Source organism: Entelurus aequoreus, linkage group LG06 (assembly GCF_033978785.1).
Source record: "Entelurus aequoreus isolate RoL-2023_Sb linkage group LG06, RoL_Eaeq_v1.1, whole genome shotgun sequence".
Taxonomy (NCBI): Eukaryota; Metazoa; Chordata; class Actinopteri; order Syngnathiformes; family Syngnathidae; genus Entelurus; species Entelurus aequoreus.
The window spans coordinates 76,128,214-76,151,019 of NC_084736.1; the positions used below are offsets into that span (position 1 = coordinate 76,128,214).

The 22,806-nt window shown below is 39.5% G+C and overlaps 1 protein-coding gene across 1 annotated transcript; it reads left to right on the plus strand.

Moving 5' to 3' along the window:
* Positions 1–2,315: 2,315 nt before the first annotated feature.
* anapc7 (anaphase promoting complex subunit 7) lies at positions 2,316–21,356 on the plus strand. The gene is made up of 11 exons (XM_062051548.1): positions 2,316–2,540; positions 6,282–6,468; positions 6,837–6,956; positions 7,362–7,473; positions 10,151–10,304; positions 12,321–12,463; positions 14,807–14,924; positions 15,921–16,117; positions 16,190–16,414; positions 16,486–16,636; positions 20,047–21,356. The coding sequence occupies exons 1-11, from the start codon at positions 2,374–2,376 to the stop codon at positions 20,234–20,236; spliced, it is 1,764 nt and encodes a 587-aa protein (XP_061907532.1). The 5' UTR covers positions 2,316–2,373; the 3' UTR covers positions 20,237–21,356.
* Positions 21,357–22,806: the final 1,450 nt, after the last annotated feature.

Consider the following 22,806-nt stretch of genomic DNA (forward strand, 5'->3'; position numbering starts at 1 on the left):
ACATATGCATATATTAATAAATATACAAATACAAATACAAATGTGATATACAAATAAATAGATAATTTGTATGATTAAACGCGTATTTGTAAATATATTTTTGAGATTTGAAAATTTTTATACAAATTTTTTAATTTATAAATATATATTTAAATAAATATATATATTTTTATATTTATACATTTTATTTGTATATACAAATAAAATGTATAAATATAAAAATGTGACACATAAATAAATCAAGAATTTGTATAAATAAATGTCCATCCATCTATCCATTTTCTACCGCTTGTCCCTTTCGGGGTCGCGGGGGGCGCTGGAGCCTACTCAGTGGCCTAGTGGTTAGAGTGTCCGCCCTGAGATCGGTAGGTTGTGAGTTCAAACCCCGGCCGAGTCATACCAAAGACTATAAAAAAAATGGGACCCATTACCTCCCTGCTTGGCACTCAGCATCAAGGGTTGGAATTGGGGGTTAAATCACCAAAATGATTCCCGGGCGCGGCACCGCTGCTGCCCACTGCTCCCCACTGCTCCCCTCACCTCCCAGGGGGTGAACAAGGGGATGGGTCAAATGCAGAGGACAAATTTCACCGCACCTAGTGTGTGTGTGACAATCATTGGTACTTTAACTTTAACTTAACTTTAATTCGGGCGGAAAGCGGGGTACACCCTGGACAAGTCGCCACCTCATCACAGGGCCAACACAGATAGACAGACAACTTTCACGTTCACATTCACACACTAGGGTCAATTTAGTGTTGCCAATCAACCTATCCCCAGGTGCATGTCTTTGGAGGTGGGAGGAAGCCAGAGTACCCGGAGGGAACCCACGCAGTCACCGGGAGAACATGCAAACTCCACACAGAAAGATCCCGAGCCCGGGATTGAACTCAAGACTATTCAGGACCTTCGCACATGCACTAACCCCTGTTCCACCGTGCTCCCGCATAAATAAATGTGTATTTGTAAAAATATTTTTGATGATGTGAATATAAATATGCTTGATTTTGTATTTATATTTGTATTAAATTTGCATATGTTGATCGCTTTTTTGCTTTTGTGTCGATGAGACATTCCTCTCACAAACCAGATGTACAAATAAATGTGACCTACACACTCCCCTGAACAACCAGCAGAGGGCACTGCAGCCAGAGCATTATATATATATACATATGCATTATATGCGGCAGCACGGTGGAGGAGGGTTTAGTGCGTCTGCCTCACAATACGAAGGTCCTGGGTTCGATCCTGCGCTCGGGATCTATCTGAGTGGAGTTTGCATGTTCTCCCCGTGACTGCGTGGGTTCCCTCCGGGTGTTCCGGCTCCCTTCCACCTCCAAAGACATGCACCTGGGGATAGGTTGATTGGCAACACTAAAATTGGCCCTAGTGTGTGAATGTGAGTGTGAATGTTGTCTGTCTATCTGTGTTAGTAAAATGGAGGCGTAACAATGTCTTCTTATAATGGATTTATTACAATCTTTGCGAGCTGGGTAACGTTTGCTGTGGTCTGGAACAACATGGCACACAAACAGCTATGAGAAATGCAGCCTCATTACAAACAGATAATGTGTCATGAGACATGCAAATATAAATCCAATACACAGAGGACAGTAAAGGAAAATAAATTAGCTCAATGAGGTGGCGACTTGTCCAGGGTGTACCCCGCCTTCCGCCCGATTGTAGCTGAGATAGGCTCCAGCGCCCCCGCAAGGGAATAAGCGGTAGAAAATGGATGGATGGATGGATACCTACAAACGAGGCATAATGATGCAGTGTGTGAATACTGCTAGCACGCACACACACGCACGCACACGCACACGCATACACATTCACACTCACACACACAATTCTCATTCTCCACTAATCACGCCCACACATGGTGCATTCACAGACGTTGAGGCAAAACATGAATTTTCAAGACTTCAGTCCTGTGTAGGCACTTTTTCAATATCATTGACGTAAAAAAGAATAAACACAGGTGTGAAGTGCGCATTATCATCCAGAAAAAAGTCTGTCTTTATCTGTTGTAACTCTAATCTCATGAAACACCTCTCTCTATATGTGTCTATATTTGGAGGTTTTTCAAAAAGTAAGGCGATACATACTGTCTTCCCCTGGTAACCAGCTACCTATATGAAATAATAATTCCTTTAATAATTGTATTCGTTTTAGGAGAGCGTAGCTAGTAGCTATAACTAATTGCCAGTTTAAAAGTAGTTTGTCCAAGATTGTTCGGGAATTACTGCGAGAGCCAAATGGAGGTTTAATATTTCCAAGTACACGTAAAGGCAACATGTACTATCAAGCGGAAGAGAGGTCCTCGGGCGCCATTTTTAATACGAAAAGTTAGCCAGCTAGCATTAGCTGTGTATGAAGCTGAAACTTTTGAATACCAACACCAACCCGAATAAGGTCTTAATCTTCTATCAACCGAAAATGAACGTGGTGGATCATGTACGGGATATGGCCGCGGCTGGTCTCCACTCCAATGTACGGATATTGAGCAGCTTGTTGCTGACGATGAGTAATAACAACCCGTAAGTAAGACCTGGGATCCGTCTAATTCCTGGGAGTGTTCCCCCTAACACCGTTATGCATCTGTTTGCCCGCCGGGATACGTCTATTTCCTGAGAGTGTCCCCCAACACCGTTATGCATCTGATGTTTGCATAAACAATGTTTATCTCTGACAACCTCGGTGAAATATTAACAAACATCACACACGAATAACGACTCGTTAACGTTTGTTTCGTTTGAAAGGTAACCGTATAGCTCTGTGAAATAATTAAGCACGTTTATGTTACAGCTGCATTATCATCATTATTAAAATGTGATGCGGGTTTCAAATAGGAGCTCAAAAAGTAGCAATGGCATGTATTTCCATCTAATAAAGATAGGTTCCAGCGACCCCAAAAGGGACAAGCGGTAGAAAAGGAATGGATGGAATTGCATTGATTGTGTGAATACCGTATTTTTCTGACTATAAGTCGCAGTTTTTTTCATAGTTTGGCCGGGGGTGCGACTTATACTCAGGAGCGACTTATGTGTGAAATTATTAACACATTACGGTAAAATATCAAATAATATTATTTAGCTCATTCACGTAAGAGACTAGACGTATAAGATTTCATGGGATTTAGCGATTAGGAGTGACAGATTGTTTGGTAAACGTATATCATGTTCTATATGTTATAGTTATTTAAATGACTCCTACCATAATATGTTACATTAACATACCAGGCACATTCTCAGTTGGTTATTTATGCGTCATATAACGTACACTTATTCAGCCTGTTGTTCACTATTCTTTATTTATTTTAAATTGCCTTTCAAATGTCTATTCTTGGTGTTGGGTTTTATCAAATACATTTCCCCAAAAAATGTGACTTATACTCCAGTGCGACATATATGTTTTTTTCCTTCTTTATTATGCATTTTCGGCCGGTGCGACTTTATACTCCGAAAAATAGGGTACTCCAAAGCATCTGTCATTGAAGAAATATTTGGAGTGTTTGAAAGAACCATAGCAGAGTACGAGGAGGAACTTTCTAGGACAACATGCTCCAAAGCATTCACACTTATGGTTTTCTACACCAAAATTCATCTGTTTATTAAACTTCTTCAGCGTCTTCTTCTTCTCCAGATTTTGGCGCGCTCTACCTTCCACATTTTTCATCAACCATACCATACCAACTTAATTTATAAAGCCCTTTAAAAACAACCACAGTTAAAGAACAAAGGGCTGTACGCCACCAAGAAATAGAGGCAAAGGACAGACTAAAAAATAACATTTAAAACAGAAGTAAAATACACATTGAAAAAGCAGATACAAATTACCTTAAGAACAATTTGTTAGATAAAAAGCAGTTAAAAAGTTAAAAACAGTTAAAAAAAAAAAAGTTAAAAACAGTTCAAAGTCTCATGCTGGGTTAAAAGCCAGTGAATAAAAATGGGTTTTAAGAAGGGTCTTAAAAGTAGCCAAAGAAGGGGCCTGTCTCACATGGAGAGGGAGATCGTTCCAGAGTTTGGGACCTGGTTTGGGACCTGGATCTGATTCAAAGCGTTCCAACTGTAAACTGTGCAGCCTATTCGGGAAGCGTGGGCTTTCCCTTGACAAATTCCAAAGATTCCCAGATTTCGGGTTATTTTTCCCTTTCAAAATGAATTGGCCATTCCTTCAAACTTCCACCATTTTCACAAGTTTCAACCGATTCAAACCATTCCACCTTCAACATATCCCACCATTCTGGAAACTCAAACTTCCCCTTTTCCAAGTTCCAAAAAATTCCAGGATTTTCCAGAATTCCTGGTTTTCCAAAGCCCTATTTCCACCCTTTTTTCTGGCAACTACACCTTCCACATTTTTCAACGCATTTCAACCGTTCCACCGTCAAAACATTCCTCTTAATCAGTACAAAAAACAAAGGTTTTTTTAACTGGAAAAAAATCCCGGTTTTCCAGAAATTCCAGGAATTCTGTAATACCATTTCTCAATTCAACATGTTACTACTTCAACATTTTTCCACCGATTTGAAAAAATTTAACACCAACCATTTCAACTCTTTTGAGACAATTCAAGTTTTTCACCATTTTCCAAAAAATCCCACTTTTCCCGAAATTCCCAATATTTTCTGAAATTCCCATTGAAATCAATGGGACATTTTTCAAAGTTCCACAACTTCCACATTTTTCATTTAATTCAAACTGTTCCAACTTCAAAATTAATTGGCCATGTTTCAAACTTCCACAGTTCCCACATTCTTCAACCCGTTAAAACAATTCCACCTGTAACACATTCCACCATTTTGGAAACTCAAACTTCCCCTTTTCCAAGTTCCAAAAAAATTCCAGGATTTTCCAGAATTCCTGATTTTCCAAAGCCCTATTTCCACCCTTTTTTCGGTCAAATACTCCTTCCACATTTTTCAACGCATTTCAACCGTTCCACCCTCAAAACATTCCTCTTAATAAGGACAAAAGATAAAGTTGTTTTTTTTTAACTGGAAAAATTCCAGTTTTCCAGGAATTCTGTAGTACGATTTCTCAATTCAACATGTTACTACTTCAACATTTCTCCACCGATTTGAACAATTTCAACACCAACCATTTCAACTCTTTCATACCATTCAAGTTTTTTGCCATTTTCAAAACAATTCCCACTTTTCCCGAAATTCCCTAATTTTTTCTAAAATTCCCATTGAAATCAATGGGATCTTTTTCAAAGTTCCACAACTTCCACATTTTTCATCTGATTCAAACTGTTCCAACTTCAAAATGTTCAGCCTGTTTGGGAATTGTGTGGTCTACTTCAACAATTCTAAAACAAAATTCCCGGATTTCCCCAAATTTATTTGAATTTTTATTTTCCCCAGTCAAAATTAATTGGCCATTTTTCAAACTTCCACAGTTCCCACATTCTTCAACCCGTTAAAACAATTCCACCTGTAACACATTCCACCATTCTGGAAATTCAAACTACCCTTTTTCCAAGTTAAAAAAAATTCCACATTTTCCCGAAATTCCCTAATAGCATTTTACTATGTCAACATTTCTTAACCGATTTAAACCATTCTAACACCAACCAATTCAGCTCATCCAGGACATTCATGCTCCTAATCATTTTCAAAAATTCCCGCTTTTCCCCAAATTCCCAAATTTCCAGGAAGTTCCTATTGAAATGAATGGGACATTTTTCCAAGTTGCACAATTCCCACATTTTTCAACCTATTCAAACCATTCCAACATCAAAACATTCCACTCATCCTGGACATTCAAACTAACACTTTCCCAAGTTCCAAACCAAATTCCAGTTTTCCTGGAAATTCAAACTCTTCAACATTCAAACCATTTCAGCGTTTTAACGATTTCAACATTCATCCTACATTCCATTAGCATTTCAGTTCAGCGTCAGCTCTTCAACATTCAAGCCATTCCAACATTCAAACTATTCTTACATTCATACTACATTCTGTCAGCATTTCACTTCAACTTCAGCATTGGAGCGTTCACATGCAATTCCTTCAGGAATTGCCTCTTCTAGTTGTGTGTGTTGTGTTTTTTTTAATGTATAACCTGCTGTTACATTAAGCTGCACTACCGTTCAGTTCTCATTTTTATGACCTATAAATATGTAATTTAACGTGTGTTGAGTTTTTCTGTACATGTATTGTTTATATTATTATCATACTTTTCTGTCTGTTAAGCTAGTGACCTTTATATGAAATAAAGATGTTGGAGTCTCCCTCATTACTTTACTGTTTACCTGTGTTTTGACTCTAGAGAGCTGTTCTCGCCAGCCCAAAAGTACCAACTTTTGGTTTACCATGCTGATGCCATCTTCCACGATAAAGAGTACCGTAATGCTGCCTGTAAATACAGTATGGCACTTCAACAGAAGAAAGTGCTTAGCAAAACATCCAAAGTTCGCACATCTGCTGGTGGAGCTGCAGCTAACCTTCAAGCACAGGTATTGTCACATTTTAGACCACAACATTTGCAAGGATAGTATATCCTTACCAATGTTTTAATGCTTTTTATGTGGTAGGTCTTTGTGTTGCTTGTCTAAGATTTCACTTTTCCCTGTATATTTAATGGATGGCCTGATCTTGCTGGCTGAAAAATAAATGTACTTTCGGGTACTAATAAAGTAACCTAACCTAACCTCATATAAATAGTTGTGGGGCCCTCTCTTCATGTAGTGTTAACTTAAAGACAGGTTGGGAATCACTTCTGGTAGAACACATTTATCTGTCATTTCTGATCATGCTCATGAGAAATTGATCTTTTGGTAGTGTGTCAAGTTTCAAAGCCAATGAAACATCTGCTTTTTTCCAGAGTTTACCTTCAGAGATCGAAGTAAAGTACAAGATAGCTGAATGTTATACTATCTTGAAACTGGACAAAGATGCCATTGCAGTGCTTGATGGGATCCCGTCCCGACAGAGGACTCCAAAGGTAGGCTTGTTATAAAGTAATTGTTAGTATGTTGACAGCCCTCCCTCAGACCGGCTTTGTCAAGTCCATATAAGGAGTTGTCAAAATAAACAGTTAATAAACAGTAGACCTAATTAAAACCAAATCTAGCCATTGCTTGCACATTAACTTGAGACATGTAGATAAATATCTGACCCAATAAATTTGGCAAGTATTCGATACCGATATCCGATACCAATCCGGAGTATTGGATCAGACCATCCCAAGTACAGATGGGGAACTTAGGCATCTTTCACACCCATATTGAACTGAACTGAAAAAAAATGCTCTTATGTGACAATATTTGCAAATATTTTAAATGTTGTACTATCTCCTAATATTTGTATGTATTTTGTAGTTTTTCTTCATATATTGTTGTTACCTTAGATCAACATGATGTTGGCAAACCTATACAGAAAAGCTGGCCAGGAACGCTCCGCAGTGACAAGCTACAAAGAAGTCCTCCGACAGTGCCCCCTCGCCATGGATGCAATCATTGGTATGCACGGCCACAACACATAATCTCACACAGTGCTGTACGCTTAGCTTTTTCACTAATTGCATCGGTGCTACCAAATGAAAAAAATTGGTAGCACATAATTTTTTTTGTAGCACAGAAACATTTTCGTATCGTTCTGAAATAATAATAATAATAATAATAATACCTGGGATTTATATAGCACTTTTCTAAGTACCCAAAGTCGCTTTACATGTTAAAAACCCATCATTCATTCACACCTGGGGGTGGTAAGCTACTTTCGTAGCCACAGCTGCCCTGGGGTAGACTGACGGAAATGTCTTAAATATCACAATGTCATTATTAACTAGAGGTGGGGATCTTCGGCCACGTAACGATTCGATTACTATTATGATTCAGGAGCTACGATTCATTATTGATGCATCTTTTTTTAGTGTATATTGATGCAGTTTTAACATTTATTTTCGTTTCACTAAATAAGCGTTTATCACTTTCAACTTTTAAAAACGGTGCATTTGTGATAAGAAATTCCCATCACATTTATTAAATTCATAGAAATGTGTGCAAAACTGGAACATAAGTGCTCTATTGTATAGGAGCTGGTCGGATCCCTCAGTGAGTTGGCGCACTGCAGTCAGCCAAATTTAAAAACTGTCTGAATTGATTTATTTACAATAAATACATTTATTTTATAATCGTCCATGTCCGAATTGCGATGCATCTAAAAATCGATTATTTCCCCCACCTCTATTATTAACACTCGAACAATGTACACGTGTGCCCTCAGGCATATAAACACAATGCCATCATCATAAGTATTCCTGCAACACTCAATTACATACAGAGAACATCCCTAAACTGTGCTGGCACTGTCGCTAACACAAGTGTAGGGCTGGCGATATGGATCAAAACTCATATCTCGATATAGTTTGGCCCATAAACTAACCCATGAATGGAAATATTCATTGACGTTACTAAATATTTCCACCATGCCTTGTTTTTAAATTTTCTGGACTGATGGGGATCCCAAATACACAGAAACGGGTACGAACAAGTAAGAAAATTAGGTTTTGCATAATAAGATCCTAACTTAAGAGGTGATTTTAGATAAGAAAAAAAAGCCTTAAAAATAATTTAAAAAAGTGTAATATAATCTCCAATCTTCTTTAAAAAACATTTAGATATGCTCAATTCTTCAGCTAACAAAAACACAATAGAACAAAGTTACAGCTCATGTTATTCTATTCTGTGTTATATGTGTTTTATGTTGCACGATTGCACCAAGTAAAATTCCTAGTTTGTGAACCCGTTCTCAAACAACGGTAATAACAACTATTCTGATTCTGATTCAAAACGTGAAAAAAGTGCCCTTGTTTAGGAAGACATGTTTAAATGTCAGCAGCAACATGAAAATAATCGACCTTTAACAATGGTGTTTTTATAGGTAAACTTTATACACACAAATATGTTAGCCAGAAACACCAACCTGCCAGCTGCTTCATGATGCTGTGTGACAGGCTTTGTTCTGAATATTACTTTTAAAAAGTCATTAATAATAGTTACTTGTTACTCTAACAAAAATGTGATTGAATTACTAACACAATTACTCTTTAATAAATGTAATTAATTACTAGTGAAATTAATTTGTTACTTAAAAAATAAACTTCAAATATCTGGCATAATGCAGTTGAGATAAGTTTCATATATATGTATATATATATGTATATGTATATGTATATGTATGATAGCATCAGCGAGTCCACTCAGTAGTCTTGCTTGAGTTGTTTTTGTTTGGCTTAGCAAGCTAGCAGCAACAGCTCTTTTGAATCTTAAATAGTAATATTAGTAAATAGATTCCATTGCACCGGTCGCCCAGGGGGCGGGGGTCCCCACATCTGCGCTCCCCTCCAAGGTTTCTCATTGTATCCCATTGGGTTGAGTTTTTTCTTGCCCTGATGTGGGATCCGAGGATGTCATTGTGGCTTGTGCAGCCCTTTGAGACACTTGTGATTAAGGGCTATATATAAATAAACTTTGATTGATTGACGACTGAGATTGAATGTGCTTCCATAGTTGTATATTCTTGTCAACAAACGGGGTATTGTTTGGATGGCAAGTTTGTCACTTCCATTGATTTGTTGTTCAATATTCCCTAGCGTGCAGTGCAGTTTGTGTCAAGTGGTGGTGGAGAAAAATGATGTCTTTTAATTACCAGTTCCTTCAACCAAGATCTAGTTTCACCCGTGTTGGATCGTGTGTGTGAGCTAGGAGGAGCAGCCGCACTCCTGGCGCAGGAGGGGGGATACACACAGCTCTCAGCGCGAGTGATCAGTCACTTGGTTATGGTTTAAATTTATTTCAAACATGCTATATACAGGTGGGCGAAAATTTTACTCAAGTTTTATCAGATTTGGATTAATTTATTTTAGGAACAAAATGCGATGAAAGGGTTGAAATTAGTTCACACATATGTGCGACAGTTTTTTTTTAAGTCGAATTATCTACTTTTAGGCACATTTGTAAATAAATTTGTCGGCACCGTACAGCACTGTAACTTTCTTGTCTCCCTCACCTGCCCTGTTCATATCTGCCTGTGAGCTTTGTAGCGTGTGCTGACACGATCACCAAAAAGTTTGATCCTCCCTTCGTCTCCTCGTAAAAACACGTTTGTCAGTTATCTGTTCTTGCCTTCCCATAGGACTTTTGTCTCTATCAGTCAAAGGAGCTGAAGTGGCGTCCATGACCATGGATGTCATGCAGAGTGTCCCCAACCTGGACTGGCTCTCTGTTTGGATAAAGGCGTACGCTTTCATACATGCCGGTGATAATCAAAGGGCCATCAACACCATTTGGTAGGCAAACCATGCTCTATTGGAAACAATTATAGAAATTAGAGATGTCACGGTATGAACAATTGTTATCACGGTTATTGTGACCAAAATGATCACGGTTATCATTATTGTTGCTGTATAAAAGGTACTTACACTGAAATATTTTAACCAAGTTTTATTAGAAAAAAAATAAAAATCACAAACCACACATTCAAAATGATTTCCTTTGTAGAAGAAACGTTATTGTAGATGAGAACACTGTGTTTCATGTATCTCAAGTAGAAATGGAATGTGCGTATGAAACCAACACAAGCATTATAAACAAAGTAATAGGACAGAATTAAAATTATAACAGATGAATAAAAAGAAATGTTCAAAATTATGCAAGATAGCACCTCATGGGCAAAAGTGATGAACAAAAACGTGACATGTAAGAATTTAGCAAAATGCCAACTGATGGCCATAAGACGTAGCTGCACTTTTTGTCCATACAGATAAAAATAGTGAGATCTAGTCTTACATAGGGCTGCATGATTATGGCCAAAGTAATAATCACGGTTATTTTGATCAATATTAAAATTACGATTATTAATCACAATTCATTATGTTAGGTAAAACAGTGTTGTGGTGGGGTGTGAACGCGACCCCATCATTTCACTTGTAATGTCTAATAAAAAGGCTATAGATAAATGTTATCCATACATTTAAAGACAAATATTTGTTTGCCTTTATCTCTATTTTTACATTTTGATAGAGAAGTGTTTTTTCAAGTTATTTTACTTGTCTAGTTTTTTTTAAAGTTGCGAGTGATAAATTAATATTTAGTCAAATGAAAACTGTAAAACTGCATCAATATACATAAATTAAAGATGCATCAATAATCGAGTTTTAATCGAATCTTAGCTCCTGAATCGTAATCGAATCTAAGGGGGGCCCACCTCTAATTATTTTACCACTTGGCTACCAGACACCTTCTCCACCGATAAATAGCACCCTTGGTAAGTTGGAAATTGTATTATTGTATTTATTGGCAGGCTTAAATAAGTCATAAAAATATCAATAGTTATCGGCCATACTGCCCAGCCCTAGCCTCTTTTAATATCGAAAACGCATTTATGTCGAGCAACTCATCAAGTCCTGGGGCACCATGACCTTTTTATTACTAAAATGTGTCTGCTTAAATTGATGTCGACATACAAGGTTGATGGCTTTTGTCAACATAAAATTTGAGAACTAAAGGGGTAGTAATCAATGAAAAATCGGTCCGTTTACGTCAACATGTAGTATAGGTAAATTCATTATTATCACTAAACTGTGTGAAACGACAACAGCAACATAACTTGTTCTGTTTAGTTACACTGCATTAAAACATGCACACTGTTCAGTGGAAGGCAAGCTTCAAAATAAAAGCATGCCGTATTAACCTGCATTGTACCAAAGCAACTAAAAAAATGCATTAAAAAACTAGAAAAGCACTCAGAGAGCACAGACCATCGCCATGCCATAACCTCCCAATAGAAAAAAGTCCTGAATCCAGACGATGATCTGTCCCAAAACAAAAAACTAATTATATTTTTAGACATATAGCCACCCGAAAACGATTAACACATGTATGAGAGTTTTATTGTCATTGTAGTGAAAACATACAACAGAATTACTGCAGCAACTCCGTTAGATAAGAGTATAACATAATAGAAACAGAATAATTTAAATAAAGATATACACAAATCGAGAAAAACTATGTCAACAAAGTGTGGTAGGTTTAATAATCCATTTCGCCTATTCTCCTTGTATGTCTCTGGCCAAAGTCAAAGGTAAATGTGCAAGACATTGCTACATTTGGTTTCTGTTTCAAATGTGTTGCCAACCGCCCATGTTGACGTCAGTCAGCCAGTCTGAGAGGTGTCGACAGGTTCCACTGTAGTTAGAATCATCAACAAGCAAATCTATGTGTAAAAAATAAGGTGATATTAATTTGTGATGCTGGTGTGCACACAGTTTTTTTTACAATTTTTATATTCCACCATCTTGTCTCAGTTCTCTGGAGAAGAAGTCTTTGTTGCGGGACAACGTGGACCTCCTGGTGAGTCTGGCAGATGTCTACTTCAGGGCAGGTGACACTAAGAACGCCATCCTGAAATTTGAACAAGCACAGATGCTGGACCCGTATCTCATTAAAGGTAGTCCTGGACACACAATTCATTCATCGTTTTCTCTCAAATAGTAGCCTCCTCCACGCTAATGCCGAGCCCAGTTACAGGTGAAATTGACCACTGCAGCTCTAAAAAAGTCACATAGTTCACAAAACACATTAGAACATACAAATTACAGTCATAAACAGATTGTTTACAATAATTAAATATAACGGAAAAAATAACAATTCCTTACTTTTATCCTTGTGGTTGTTTTGCTTAGTGAAAGTGACGTTACAAAGGAAGGTGAGACTGGCTTATTGGAAGGAGGATGTATTAATAGAGAGACTACTACGCTGCCTAGTTATCATTGTTCATTTTAAAGGAGCAGATTCTTTCACATGATTTCAAGATACCAGCTTCATCCTTGCACAAGGAAACTTGTTTAAATCCTCAATCTCCTCAGGTTGTATGTAGGGCTGCAACTAACGGTTAATTTGATAATCGATCAATCTGTCGATTATTACTTCGATTAATCGATTAATAATCGGATAAAAGAGACAAACTACATTTCTATCCTTTCCAGTATTTTATTGAAAAAAAACAGCATACTGGCACCATGTTCTGGACATTGGGGGTGTAGCATACACCAATAATAACACAGTAATGTAACTCATCAGAACTGAATCAGATATTGTACACGTTTCTGTTGTGAATAATAAAGGATTCATTTTAGGCTGCCTCTAAATAATAGCATGAAATATTCCAGCACCTTCATAACGTTTAGTTGTACTAAAGCGTCACTCAAATCTAAATAGATTTATATAGCTTTATCGGCCCGGCTACATTGATCCGTTATGAAACCAACCTGAGATATTTCTGTCCGTTACGTTTATTTCCAAATTGGTAACCGTGCGTTTTCTCTCTCAAAACGGAGTCAAATGTGCCGGAGACACATTATCAGCCCCGCGTTGCAACAAAGGCATAACGTTAAAGTTACTTACAAAAAAGCTGAACTCATGAATGCCTGTTGCCACTATGGACTTAAAAAGTTACGTAGCGTGAGTTCTTCCCTTCATCCATGGCTCCAACATGTTTCCTTTTCAGGTGCTTCTGAAGCAATGTTGTACTTCCGTGCCATTTTGCAGGAAACGCTCTTCTTTGAAGTCTTTAAAGTAAAGTGTTCCCACACTTTTGGCGACTTAGGTCGTACACTTTTCTCCATTGAAGCAATAACCTCAAGATGTTTCTCCGCTAAACTATCCGTACTGTTTTCCTGCGCCATTTTTCGAATGTTTCCAGACGGCGTCGTCACGTGAGCTGCACATGACACATTATTGGCTAGCTTACCTCCACCTCATGAAACGTAGCCTCAGCGCCGCCCTGGCGCTGTTTTGTACTGTTTTTGTACTTACTTTGATTATTGTTTCTCAGCTGTTTGTAAATGTTGCAGTTTATAAATAAAGGTTTATAAAAAAAAAAAAAAAAAAAATTTTTTTTAAAAAATAAAATTTAAAAAAAGCCTCCGCGCATGCGCATACATAGTTCCAACGAATCGATGACTAAATTAATCGCCAACTATTTTTATAATCGATTTTAATCGATTAGTTGTTGCAGCCCTAGTTGTATGGCAAGAACAATGAGTCAAAGTCAGCTTCACTCTTAAATGATAAATAATGATAAATGGGTTATACTTGTATAGCGCTTTTCTACCTTCAAGGTACTCAAAGCACTTTTGACAGTATTTCCACATTCACCCATTCACACACACATTCACACACTGATGGCGGGAGCTGCCATGCAAGGCGCTAACCAGCAGCCATCAGGGGCAAGGGTAAAGTGTCTTGCCCAAGGACACAACGGACGTGACTAGGATGGTAGAAGGTGGGGATTGAACCCCAGTAACCAGCAACCCTCCGATTGCTGGCACGGCCACTCTACCAACTTCGCCACGCCGTCCCTCTTTGTTAATGATGATGTTTATGATGAGTAAGAGGTTTATGATGAGCCGGATATTTATGATGAGCAGAATATTTATGATTTCTATAAAACAGATAAGTGAATTGTATTTATATAACACTTTTCTCTAATGTCTTTTCTCAGACTCTCCCCAAATTATAATAAATACTTCCCAGTCAACTACTAGTAACATCACTATGAGCCCGTTGACGTTCTAGAAACATAAGCGCCAACAATTTACTTTTGCGCATCTTTTAAGTGTGCATGACTAGCTCTCTGTGTGGTAAACACTCTCGCTGTGTTTATAAGGGATTATGAAATGATTTGATAGCAAGTGGTACAGGGAACTCTTGTTGTCACTACATTCAGATCCAGAATATGTGAAGTTAAAGGACAAGAATGTAGGTACAAAAGTGCTGTTGTGTATGACAGGAATGGATGTCTATGGCTACCTGTTGGCCCGAGAAGGACACCTTGAAGATGTCGAGGTGCTGGGAGGACGACTGTTCAACATTTCGGACCAGCATGCAGAACCTTGGGTGATTTCAGGGTGAGTATGTGAGCACGCAGACAGCTTTTAAACTGAGAATGAATACTCTTACTTTTTGTTTACTCTAAAAAATGTTTGTGTCACTTTTCCTTTCTGCTCTTTGATAGAGGAAAGTTTTATATGAAGGCGTGGACATAAACTGTGCATACAGAAAGTTATCACAGCGCTTCATTTTTTCCCCACATTTTGTTGTTGCAGCCATATTCCAAAATGGAACAAATTAATTTTTTACCTCAAATTTTACACACAGTACCCCATAATTACAATGTGAAATGTTTTTTTTTGTTTTTTGTTTACAAATTTTGCCAATTTAAAAAAAATGCAAAACAAAAAAATCACATGTACACAAATATTCACAGCCTTTGCTCAATACTTTGTTGATGCACCTTTGGCAGAAATTACAGCCTCAAGTCCTTTTGAATACGATGCCACAAGCTTGGCACATTTATATTTGGGTAGTTTCTACCATTCCTCTTTGCAGCACCTCTTAAGCTCAATCAGGTTGGATGGGAAGCGTCGATTCACAACCATTTTCTGATTTCTACAGAGATGTTTAATCGGATTCAAGTCTGGAATAAACGTGGGCTACTCAAGGACATTTACAGAGTTGTCCTGAAACCATCCATTCACCGATTTGAAACATTCCAACACCAACCATTTCAACTCATTCAGACCATTCAAGTTTTTTACCATTTTCCCAAAAATTCCTGCTTTTCCCGAAATTCCCATTCAAATCCATGGGACATTTTTCAATGTTCCACAACTCCCACATTTGTCATCTAATTCAAACTGTTCCAACTTCAAAATATTCAGCCTGTTTGGGAATCGTGTGCTCTACTTCAACAATTCTAAAATAAATTCCAGAATTTCAGTTAAACTTCCGCATTGGCGCATTCACTTGCAATTCCTTCAGGAATTGCCTCATTTAGTTGTACATATTATGCAATTTAATGGACACTCGTAGATGAATATTTACGTTTATGTTTGTGTTGTCAGTTGTCACAGCTTTTACAGCAAGCGCTACTCCAGAGCGCTCTACCTTGGAGCAAAGGCTATTCAGTTGAACAGCAACAGTGTGCAGGCCCTCCTCCTGAAGGGGGCGGCGTTGAGAAACATGGGCCGTGTTCAGGAAGCCATCATCCATTTCCGCGAGGCCATGCGCTTGGCACCATGCAGACTTGACTGCTATGAAGGCAATGTTGGCATCATGGACCTTATCGCCCCTTAAAAGTTCCAAGCAAATATTAACAGCTGTGTCATTCCAGGTCTGATAGACTGTTACCTGGCGTCCAATGGTGTCCGAGAGGCTATGGGGATGGCCAATAACCTCTATAAGACGTTGGGGGCCAATGCACAGACTCTGACCATCCTTGCCACCGTGTGCCTGGAGGACCCTGTGACCCAGGAGAAAGCTAAAACCTTACTGGACAAAGCTTTGGCTCAGAGGCCCGACTACACCAAGGCTGTGGTGAAAAAAGCCGAACTCCTCAGTATGTGCGGCACTCAACTATACACCCATATTACACGCTGTGGTAGTGACCAACATCCTCCTATGGTGCAGGTCGAGAACAGAAGCACGAAGAAGGCATCGCTCTGCTTCGGAAGGCCCTGGCCAATCAGAGTGACTGTGTGCTGCACAGGATGCTGGGAGACTTCCTGGTGGCCGTTAACGATTACCAGGAGGCCATGGATCAGTACAGCATTGCACTTAGGTAACCTAAGAGGTTTTTTTTTTTTTTTATGCGTACATCAAGGTGGTCAAACTTGTTCCAATAACTGTCACATACAGAATAGTTTAACCATCCCGGAACCATTTTGATACATTTTACACATTAAAGTCCTGTGGGGAGTGCTCAGAGAGTATAGGGTATCGGACTGTCTGATTGTGGTGGTCCGCTCCCTGTACGATCAGTGTCAGAGCTTGGTCCGCATTGCCGGCAGTAAGTCGGACCCGTTTCCAGTGAGGAAAGGCTGCCCTTTGTCACTGATTCTGTTCATAACTTTTATGGACAGAATTTCGAGGCGCAGTCAGGGTGTTGAGCGGATCTGGTTTGGATTAGGTCTCTGCTTTTTGCAGATGATGTGGTCCTGATTGCTTCATCTGGCCAGGATCTTCAGCTCTCACTGGATCGGTTCGCAGCCGAGTGTGAAGCGACTGGGATGAGAATCGGCACCTCAGAGTCCGAGTCCATGGTTCTCGCCCGGAAAAGGGTGCCATCTCCGGGTTGGGGAGGAGACCCTGCCCCAAGTGGAGGAGAGGAGACCCTGCCCCAAGTGGAGGACTTCAAGTACCTGGGAGGAGTGGATCGTGAGATCGACAGGCAGATCGGTGCGGCGTCTTCAGTAATGCGGACGCTGTATCGATCCGTTGTGGTGAAGAAGGAGCTGAGCCGGAAGGCAAAGCTCTCAATTTACCGGTCGATCTACGTTCTCATCCTCACCTATGGTCATGAGCTTTGGGTTATGACCGAAAGGACAAGATCACGCGTACAAGTGGCCGAAATGAGTTTCCTCCGCTGGGTGGCGGGGCTCTCCCTTAGAGATAGGGTGAGAAGCTCTGTCATCCGGGAGGAGCTCAAAGTAAAGCCGCTGCTCCTCCACATGGAGAGGAGCCAGATGAGGTGGTTCGGGCATCTGGTCAGGATGCCACCCGAACGCCTCCCTAGGGAGGTGTTTAGGGCACGTTCGACCGGCAGGAGGCCACGGGGAAGACCCAGGACATGTTGGGTAGACTATTTCTCCCGGCTGGCCTGGGAACGCCTCGGGATCCCCCGGGAAGAGCTGGACGAAGTGGCTCGGGAGAGGAAAGTCTGGGTTTCTCTGCTCGACCTCGGATAAGTGGAAGAAGATGGATGGATGGATGGATGGATGGATGGAAGATGACAGCCGTCGTCTTTTTTGACTAAGTAACCGTGACACATGTGCAAACAAACAAAATTGGGCCACAAACCGAAAAGCAAAACAAATATTAAGAATTACAAATTAACTCTGTTCTATCGCTTCTTTTTGTGTTATCTTTAAATGTCGCAAGACTAATCTGCTTGTGAGAAAGGGGGCAGCTGATCCTTGAGATATGTTAGTCTACAAAAGTATTCAATAAGACCAGAAAAAGTCGCTAGATTTGTTGTTTTCGTGAATTTTATGAAACTGAAATACAAAAGAATGCCATTGTAAGTTATCATGTTAATATTACTTACACAGACACTTGCATTACCATGAATTGATTAACGTGGACCCCGACTTAAACAAGTTGAAAAACTTATTCGGGTGTTACCATTTAGTGGTCAATTGTACGGAATATGTACTGTACTGTGCAATCTACTAATAACAGTTTCAATCAATCAATCAATTGCAAACATGTTAGCATATTTGCTAATGTTAACGACGCTAGCTTGTACAACTATGCATGAAAACACTCCTACAGATATCTTACATGGGACGGTTTAGTATGAATTGTTTTAGTTATACTGTAAAACTCGCAAACCTTGCTTGGAGTGATGAATGGTTTTGAGCAGAAACGCTGTGGACAAGTACACTTCCAATCAAGGACACGAAACGGGAAGTACATTTTCAACCTGCAATGAGCCAACTGGTCCAAAATATGGCGCCATAGCAGACAATGACACACCTTCTCAGTGTCTCTTTGTTTTACGAAAAGTATTTGTTGAATACAAAACATTATGGTCGGTAGCAGAGAAAAATCCATAAATGAACTGAAGTGTTTTATGAGCCGGCAGGGTCAAAACATGGGGAAAAATACGCTAAGTACTTTTTGAGCACATTCATCAATACCGTAATAATACATTTTCATTGAATACATCCTTAAGTCCAAGACAGCCCTAATATTTGATGATATGCAGTGTATGTATGATGTCCAGTGTTGGGTTTGTTACTGAAAACCAGTAACTAGTTACAGTTACTAGTTACTTTATTTCAAAAGTAACTCAGTTACTTACACCGAAAAGTAATGCGTTACTGGGAAAAGTAACTATTTAGTTACTTATATATATATATATATATATTTAAGTCCCCCTTTAATGCCCTTTTAGTCTACATTTCAGTACTGTTATTGCACTGGAGAATAATACAATCTGTTGATCAACTTGACATGCATTTGCATCACTGAACTCTGCTAAGCAATGTGGTCTACATACAACACACAAAGACAAAGATATGTTTCAAAGGGCCAATTTGTTTCAGGCCAGAACAAATTGACAAAACTATTTTAAATAGCTGCAACATAACATACATAAGTAACAAACAGCATAATAACAACATAGCTGTAAACCAAGGAAGGCACACACTACATACACAAAGCCTAACCAGGCATTTTTTCCTGAAATAAAATCATGTCTGAAGCCCAGAACACTCTACACATTTCCCCAGTTTTAGTTTAGAGATAAGGAAAGATTGGCCTGGCCCACTAGCATCCCTCTTTATGTTTGTGAACTTTATAGTCTATACATTTAGAGTGATGTGATAATCAAACACTCTAGAAGTCTAGAATGAAAGAGTATATAAGAGAATTGACAGAGTGTGCGTACCTTCAGTGTTGCAATGGCTCTATCAATGTTGTCCTGGCTAGCAGTGCCTCGTTAAAATCCAGCCGCTGTTGCTTAGGAGGTGAAGTGTGTCTCTCTTTACTAGCTTTGTCGAAGCATGTTGCTTTTGTAGCTGTTTCAGCAGATTTGAAATGCTAGGATAGGATCTTTGATCCAAGACGACATACATTTAACTAAAATGTTCTTTTCTTTGTGGTCGACAAAAGAAAAGTAGTGAGAATATCTCCATGTTAAGAAACCCGGCTTCGGCTCTGCCATGTCTTGTTAGTAAACACAGACACGCCCCCTCCCACACACACACAGAGCGCCTCTTCTCCGTTGCCTTTTCTGCAGCTCTCCAATAAAACACACTCAGATCCTCTCAGTTTCTAGCAGATACTACATAAAAAATAACGCAGTAACGCATCATGTAGTAACGGTAACTGGGTTACTGAATATAACAAATAACGCGTTAGATAACCTATTACTGCCGAAAGTAACGGCGTTAGTCCCAACACTGATGATGTCTCCCTCAGCTGTTATCAGACATTTAGAAGTAATGTTTTATCTTTTATTCCTAGTCTGGACCCCAATGATCAGAAGTCGCTGGAAGGCATGCAGAAGATGGAGAAGGAAGAGAGTCCCACGGACGCCACGGTGGAGCTGGACGGCGATGACATGGAGGGCAGCGGAGAAGACGGCGACCTGGAGGGCAGCGACAGCGAGGCCGCCCAGTGGGCCGACCAGGAACAGTGGTTTGGTATGCAGTGACCCGGGTCGTCTCGGGGTGTCCCGGGTCTTCTTGGGGTGACCCGGGTCATCTTGAGGTGACAGACTGCAAAGCTTGGTTCCTTCTTGAGTGGGTTCACCTCAGCTTATTTCATTTGGAAATAGAACATCGGTATAAATCTTGTTTGCCCACAAATTAACTTTGAAGCGTTGCTGTGTGGAAGTCAAGGGAACGTTGAGCCTATTTATAAACATATTTAACACCCATTATACATTCTTAATAGTCCACATTCTGTGTTGTCCAGCCAATATTCGACCGCTCTTGATCGTGGTGTTGTCTGTAAAGCGAGTAAATGTCACCTCGGATTGCATAAATGTAAATATTTTTCAAAATGTACAATTAAAGTCAAACGTTGATGTGTGCAAAGTCCCCACAAAGACAAGTGAAGCATTCATGAAACCTAATTTTATTTACCTGAATCCAAAGTTCATGTGACAAATAGAAGCCTTCTGCTTTACATCTGCTCCATTTTATGGTGCAAAAAATGGTTTTGAAATAGCTCATAAAAGCATTTCCTTAGGAAAGATCAACTGTTGAAGCATACCGAACACTCTAGTCGTCACATTGTCTATTACACAAGGCAGCAGATTTAGCAGACATGCACCAACACAACTACTAAGATGTTCAGGTAAATTGAGGCATGGAAGCTTACTCTTGGCTCTTCATTCAAAAAATCAACGAGCTCGGTCTTCACTGACACGCAGACCTCGTACAGTAAGTGTGCTGGCCCAAAACATTCATGCACACACACAAATCAAAGCCAACGTTTCTGCAAGAAATTGGGAGCAGATTTGAGCCTACATGGTCTTTGCTGGAAAGAGAAAAAGAGAGCGGGAATTAAACAATTGCACTTATCAGCTTATCATAACAAGTACATTCAAAGAACTGAGACAGGAGAACAATCGTTTCAATTGAGTCTACCAAGAAAAACACGTCGAAATTCTGTTCCCTCGTTTGAAATGCAAACAAATTGTGGTCTTGGAGAAAACACTGACCCCTAACATTTTGGCAGAAAACTGCAAGACACCGACAGTAGAAAGGGAACTCCATTCCCCTAACTCAAGTCAAGAATGAGTCGCTTATGTGAATCATGTAGTCTATTCAATTTTCAAAGCACAGAAAGCCCCCTTCAACTACCAGTGACTCGGGTACTCTCCTGTAACAGAGTGCGCACTCGCCAATAAAACTTATCTTAGTCCAGTGCGCGTGAATCAGTGAAACCAGTCTGGGTTAAGCAGCTGCGAGTCAGTGAAACTCAAACATTCGCCCAGAATTCGTCAGTGTAACCGATTTTATTTGAGTACCCTTGAAATAGTAAAACTCAAGTCTTTGTCCTGTACTTTTGAGTACCCGTGAGTTGTTGGATCTCAAGTCTTTGTCGAGTATGCTTAAAACGGTGAAACTTATATCTGTCTTGTACTCCTGAGTCAGTGAAACTTGAGCCTTCTTCGAGTACATGTGAATGATTGAAACTTATGTCTTCAAGTACTCGTTAGTGTAAACAGAGTCTTATTAGAGTGCCTGTGAAACAGTGATACTTAAGTCTTTGTCCTGTACTCGTAAGTCAGAATATTGAATACCCGTGAATCAGTGAAACTCAAATCCTTGTCAAGTACACATGAATCAGTGAAACTCAAGTCTTTGTAGAATACACGTGAATCAGTGAAACTCAAGTCTTTGTCCTGTACTCGTAAGTCAGAATGTTGAATACCCGTGAATCAGTGAAACTCAAGTCTTTGTCAAGTACACGTGAATCAGTGAAACTCAAGTCTTTGTAGAATACACGTGAATCAGTGAAACTCAAGTCCCTGTCCTGTACTCGTAAGTCAGAATGTTGAATACCCGTGAATCAGTGAAACTCAAGTCTTTGTCAAGTACACGTGAATCAGTGAAACTCAAGTCCTTGTCGAGTACACGTGAATCAGTGAAACTCAAGTCATTGTCAAGTACACGTGAATCAATGAAACTCAAGTCATTGTCGAGTACAGGTGAATCAGTGAAACACAAGTCTTTGTCAAGTACACGTGAATCAGTGAAACTCAAGTCTTTGTCAAGTACAGGTGAATCAGTGAAACTCAAGTCTTTGTCGAGTACATGTGAATCAGTGAAACTCAAGTCTTTGTCGAGTACACGTGAATCAGTGAAACTCAAGTCTTTGTCGAGTACATGTGATTCAGTGAAACACAAGTCTTTGTCGAGTACATGTGAATCAGTGAAACTCAAGTCCTTGTCGAGTACATGTGAATCAGTGAAACTCAAGTCCTGGTCGAGTACATGTGAATCAGTGAAACTCAAGTCTTTGTCCTGTACTCGTCAGTCAGTAAAACAAGAATCTTGGTCGAGCAGCCGTGAGTCAGTGAAACTTGAGTCTTTGGGGGGTCTAAGCGAGCGACTCAGTTTTGTGGAGCCTGCAATGCATCTTGGTCAGTAAATAGAAAGAAGAGTCACACGGGACTAACACTTTTATACAGATGCACTTATGTAACAGATGAACAATCGCTGACACGTTACAAGGTTTACAGTAGAAGTGTTACGTGGACCAGGTAATGGA

Excerpts from the sequence above, each read along its gene's own strand:
- anapc7 (XM_062051548.1), top strand. The coding sequence starts at position 2,374 with ATGAAGCTGAAACTTTTGAATACCAACACCAACCCGAATAAGGTCTTA. Across the intron at positions 2,541-6,281 it reads ACGATGAGTAATAACAACCC|AGAGCTGTTCTCGCCAGCCC; the intron begins GTAAGTAAGACC and ends TTTTGACTCTAG. Across the intron at positions 12,464-14,806 it reads GGACCCGTATCTCATTAAAG|GAATGGATGTCTATGGCTAC; the intron begins GTAGTCCTGGAC and ends TGTGTATGACAG.